The sequence below is a fragment of the Corvus brachyrhynchos genome, unplaced genomic scaffold, assembly GCF_000691975.1.
Source record: "Corvus brachyrhynchos isolate BGI_N302 unplaced genomic scaffold, ASM69197v1 scaffold21, whole genome shotgun sequence".
Classification (NCBI taxonomy): Eukaryota; Metazoa; Chordata; class Aves; order Passeriformes; family Corvidae; genus Corvus; species Corvus brachyrhynchos.
In genome coordinates, this window is record NW_008236924.1 from 1,011,644 (window position 1) to 1,017,093 (window position 5,450).

Below are 5,450 nucleotides of genomic sequence, written 5' to 3' on the forward strand. Positions count from 1 at the left end.
GGGGGCGGGGGGGCGCCCGGCCCGCGAGCCGGCCGGGGAGAGGGGAGAAGGCTGGCAGCCCGCCCGGAAGAGCCTCCCGTACTGGGGGCTGCTGCTCCCCGAACACGTGCTGCTCCGGGAGAAGTCTCCAGGGGAACACGTGGCCCTGGGTGCAGCGCGGCGGGGAGTGGGAGGGATTCGCCGGGAGGTGTGTGCAGGGAGACACGGTCCCGTTCTCCTGGGGAGTCTTGGATGGGCCCCTGCGGTCGCTGCTTCTGTCTGGTGGTCACATCCCGAAACGGGGCCGGTGCCTGACTGGTGTTCACTCTGCTTTCACAGAAATTGCTCCCTTCCCTCTCGACCTCTCTCGAGGACATCTTTACCCACTGGGAAAAGTAAGTCAAAGGAGAGAATAAGTATCAAATATGTTCCAGACTGTGCTGACGGCTAAGCTGCGTGGCATGTGTGATTTTTATTTGCTGGAATTCCGTGTTGTTGGAGGATTTCCGATGATAACTGTGCTCAGCAGAGTTTTCTCCTAACCTCTGGTTTCACAGCAATTCATTTCAGATGTTCAGGATATGCTGGTTTAAAATTTCCTGAGCTTGGAGATAAGTTGTTACTTCAGTTTTGGGCAGATGATGCTGGAGTGTTGTGGAGCTCAGAGTCATGCTTTACTGCAAGAAAGCTGTTCCCCAGTTCTGTTTCACTTTCTTTTTAAAGCCACGTGCTTTGCAGGATTATTGACCCGAGAACAGAGAAGTTGAGCAGATGCTGAAATGCCAGAACTCTTACAGGGACTTAAACCTTGGCACAGATCACAGATGATCTGACTCAGAGGAAATCTCTTGGTTTCAGCCTGTCCTTTCAAGTCCTTACATGTTCCAAACGCCTTCCTGCATCGTTATCCCCCATTTGAAGGTCTGCAGGAGGGAGTCTTCCCATCTGTGATATTTGCACCCAGCCTGTGCTCACTTTGGTTGGATGTTGGAGTGCAGCACTGCAGAGAAGCCTGTGGCAGCCTCAGTGCTGGGTTATCTGGGAATCCATGGAGTTGGGAGCACTGGAGTGAGGATCTCCTCAGCGTGGCCATGCCAGCAGCCTTGGGAAGTGTTTTTTCAAAGGTGTTTTCTGCTTGATGCCTTGTGCCTTGCTCTTGTCCTCCATCCCTGAGCAGGAGAAAGGCTGGATCTAGAGGATGTAGCAGCGTAGAAATACATTTGCAGTTCCTCCCTCTGACAGTTCACTGCTCTCATGGGTGCTGATGGTGACCTTCCCACGGGCTGGTTATCCTGCCTGCTGCAGCAAGCCTTTCCAGACACTGTTGCTTTTAAAATTGAGGGGCAACAAGGCATTTGCATTAGGCTTAATTCCTTTTTCTTCAGTGTCACCCTTCTCTTATGGTTCTGCCCCACAAAGACGTCTGTTATTCCTGGTCTGTCTGAGTTCTGCCTGGTTTGGAGTCAAAATGTTTGTGGAGAGGTGTGTTGGCCAGTAGTTATCTTAATCCTGGAGTGCTCCTGTGAGTGAGCTGCCTTTATCACTTGCTGTTGCTTCATAGGTGTTTTGGCCCAAAAATATCCTTCCTTAATCTACCCTGTGGCTCTTGCCCTTCTCACCAAGGCCATCCTTGGTGCTGTCCTGCAGAAACTCTTCCAGAGTGAGCCTAAAGCTGAGACTTGCCATTACAGGAGTGGCCTCCCTCCAGAGCTGCATTTACTCTTGGAGGATGCAGAGAGGGGGTGGAAGGGTGCCTTTGGAGCAGGGGAAAGCTGGACCAGTTCAGCCCTGGGAGCAGCCTGAGCCCTGCAGCCCTCAGGATGTTCTGGAATGCTACAGGGACAGCACTAGCAGACACCATTTCTTCCCTTCAGAGAGTATTCCTGAGCTCCTGGTCACTCACAGCAGATTCTCGTATCAGGCTGTGTTGTGCTGTCAGCAGCCACTGGATCAGGAAGGTGTTGCAGGATCAGACCTACCTGTGTGGGTTGCCCTTTTGCTTTATTAAAATGATTGTTGGAGTAGCTACAGGACTTTCTAAGAGCCAACACGCCTTTGGTGCAGCCTGCTTGCACAAAACTTGCTGTTGCAGCTGTGCTGCCAGAACATTCTGACACCAAGCACAATCTTTACTCGTCAAATTATTAAACTAATCTTGTTTTTAAAACAGGTGAACTAATAAAATGAGCTAAACTGGGCCAGAAGAGAGGATATTTGCTTCTGATAGTTGTGTGTCCCAGGGCTTAGAAGTATTGCATGTGTGAATCACACCGGTGTGTGCCCAGTGTTACCCTTGTAATAAAGCAAAGGTGTTGTCTTTAATTCTCACATGAAAACGTGGGTAACTTTAGCCACATCATCTGTTCTGGTACAGGTAGGATTTAGAGCCTGGAAGGAAAATCTTTCTCCAGCTTAATGTTTTAACCCAATTGAGCAGCTTAAGTGTTTAATACTTATGTGGCCTCTTCCTCCTGTTTTTCCAACACATCTTCCGTAGGTCCAGCCACTTCCTTTCTTAAACCTCTTTGCAACCTGACTTTCCTGCCCTTTTGACTTGAGAGCCCAAGTTCAAATAGCTTTTGTACCCTTTAGATTGACTTCTCCTGGCCCTGTGGAATACCAGGACCTGGTATTGTGGGGATATCTGCCCTAATCCTGAGGCTACACTTACTTTGAGGCTGTAGCTGCCTCCTGGAGATGGAATTTGTTCTGGAGGATGCCTTCTATCGAGCACCAGCCTGACTGTGTATGTTTTTATTTCTCTGCTAAAGTGAGAAAGAGCCTGCCTAGGGCACAGAAAAATGGTCTAGGTTCAGTATCTCCTGTGAGTGTTGCAGGAGTATGTTGCTCTTGGGATGTCTACTGAGGACTGGAGATGTCCCTTGGAGGTTAGAGAATTATTTCTCCCACCCTCTTAGGGATTCCTCTGTAGAGAAATGACACTGCCTATTCTTAGGCTGGAGCCTGATCTGAGAGTGAATGAATAATTACATTCTAATTTGTTCAAGATATTTTTTTCCCCGTTTTGATACCCACTGTCTTCTCTCAGAACTCCACCAAATTCCAGGAGAAGAAAGGTGAGTGATGAGGAGGCAGCCATCCCAGAAAAGATCAGAGTTCCCGATCCCGTGAGCAGCTCCGAGAGCTCAGAGAAGGAAGAAGATGAGAAAGAGAAGGCGGAAGCGGCAAATGGTAGGAGCCTTTCATCTCCTGGAGTTGACAGAGTAGGACTGGAGACTTGTGTAGGAGCAGCCCAGCTTGCTTGGCTAGAGAAAATGTTTGTAAAGTGATGGCTATTCGTTTGTGCTCATAGAAAAATAGGACAACTAATTTAGCACCCCCTTCCCGTGTGGAGTTTCTGAGGAGCACAGATGTCTGCTGAAGCTAGAAAAAACCTGTTATGATTCATTGGGGAGGGATGGGTGTTGTTGCTTGGATGAAGCTTTGGGAACTTCTTGCTGCCCACTGTGGAGCACCGTCTAGTTGGTCCCAGGTGTGTGTTGGGCCAGCAAAGGCAGGCCTGTTTCATGGATCAGGGAAGGTCTTGTTAGTTGGTCTGGAAAGCCAGTGCCCTGTGTCTGAGGTGGGGATAGGTCTCCCGTGCAGCTGATGTAGGAGGTGTTGGCTTGTGGAGTCTAACAAAAAACCCTGTCTGATATATTTTGGCTCAGTCTGATCTGCTGTAGACCAGCCTTTGGAAAACTGCAGATCTTGAGAGGTTCTCTGTCTTGGTGGCTGGGAGAGGGAGGGGGTGAAGAAGCAAAGCACTTGCCTGTCACAGGGACAGCAGTGGTGATGGTCTTGGGTCAGGTGTGGAGATGGGACACTGTCCTGCTACTGGGGCCCTCCTTCAAACCAGAGACTGTGTTGGTGTGAGAAACACACTCACACAGCTGTTGTGTGGCTCTCTCCTGTGCAGCAGCCAGCCTTTCTCTGGCCACGAACTCAGTAGTGAATGTAGAAAGCAGTGAGGAAGATGAGTCCTCATCAGAAGAGGAGGCTCCGCCTGGGAAAGGTGCAGTGACGGTAAGGCAATGCTCCTGGCCTTGAAGGCTGCTGGTACTCTGAGGCCAGGACTGTCCCAGATTCATCAGCATGTGTAGAATTGTGTCCTGGGGTGGAAATCATATTTAAATGACCCTCCTATGCTGCCATAAGCCTTTTCTTAGATACCTGTCCCCCAAACACTTCCTTAAAGAGCTCTGGCTTACCTGGCTGCCACATTGCTGTTGTGGGTACATTGTCTCCAGTTTAGCTCCTCATCTGTGTGTAGCCTTCTAATTTCCTTTATTTCCTGTAGGTGACAGCAGCTGTGGTGGGTAGCAAAGCTGCCAACTCCCTGCATTCTCCTCCCAAGCCCACTGCCCCAGCAGGCAGAGCAGCGGTGCTCCCTGCTGCCGACAGAACTGTGCTCTCTAACAAGCAGCAGCCCAGTGCCTCAGCTGCAGCTCCAGCCCCGGCCAAGGACGAGAAACTGCCTAGTTCTGGGAAGCCTGGACATGCCACAGCAGCTGTGGCCAAAGTAGGGCAAAGCAGAGCACCAGTAACAACCAAAGCACCGGAAAGTTCCAGCAGCAGCAGCAGCTCCTCATCTGAGAGCGAGGAGGAAGAGGAGACACCAACTGTGAAGGCCCCAGCCCCCAAAGCGGGTAAGGAGCCTGCAGGGTGGGGTAGGTGTGTGTGAGCTCCAGCTCTGCAGCAGATTGGATCTGAGACGTGCCTTCAGCATGTTCCTTTCAGCTTCCTTGCTGGAAAGCTCAGAGTGATGCTTGTTCCTTGGGGAGGCTGCTAGAACGCTGCAAAGCAGCCAGCTCCGGAGCTCCGTGGGATGAATCCAGCGTGCTTGCTCCCATTTCAAGCAGCAGATCCTGTGCTAAGATGTCTGGCAGCACCCAGCACATACCCAGGGGTTGGGGGTAACCGTGTAGCCTGTCCAGAGGAGATGCAGTACAAATGCTGCAGATACTTTCAGCTTTATGGAAAGGCACGACAGTGTTGTTTCTTTATTCCCAATTGCAAAGGGATTACTTTTGGGATTTGAAGTCTTCAGGGAAATCTTTAAATGTTTTGAAGTGTGTCTCTGTGTGTTGGAGGAGGAGGGTGAGAAATAGATCGCTGAAGTTCTGGAAATGATCCTTCTCTTGGCTCTTTTCCAGCAGAGGCCCAGCCAGGCTGGGTGCCCCTGCAAGGAGCTGTGTGTGGCTGGGCAGCATTGTACAGGGTCAGAGTGTGGCCAGGCAATATTTCCCATCTCTGCCTGCACTCGAGGAGTGGTGTTTCTGGGCCAGCATTTGTCTGGAGAAGCTGTTCCCAGCAGGCCATTGATGTTTTCAGCAGGGCTAGGTCCTCTTCCCTGCAAATCCCCTTAACCCTCTCTGTGGCTTGTTTTTTTTCCCTGACATCAAAAGCCACATTAGCATCACGCTCTGGGGGCTCAGAGCAGGCAGCAGCCGTGACTTCTCCTCGCTTGT

At 50.8% G+C, this 5,450-nt stretch overlaps 1 protein-coding gene across 1 annotated transcript in view; it reads left to right on the forward strand.

Moving 5' to 3' along the window:
• Positions 1 to 294: 294 nt before the first annotated feature.
• TCOF1 (treacle ribosome biogenesis factor 1) overlaps positions 295 to 5,450 on the forward strand; it is a gene marked incomplete at its 5' end in the record, with an annotated part of 19,692 nt that continues 14,536 nt past the window's right edge. Inside the window, 4 exons of the mRNA XM_017728036.1 lie at positions 295 to 374; positions 3,029 to 3,171; positions 3,899 to 4,005; positions 4,280 to 4,628. Of these exons, the coding sequence (XP_017583525.1) occupies positions 295 to 374; positions 3,029 to 3,171; positions 3,899 to 4,005; positions 4,280 to 4,628 (679 nt within the window). The remainder of the gene's footprint in view (positions 375 to 3,028; positions 3,172 to 3,898; positions 4,006 to 4,279; positions 4,629 to 5,450) is intronic.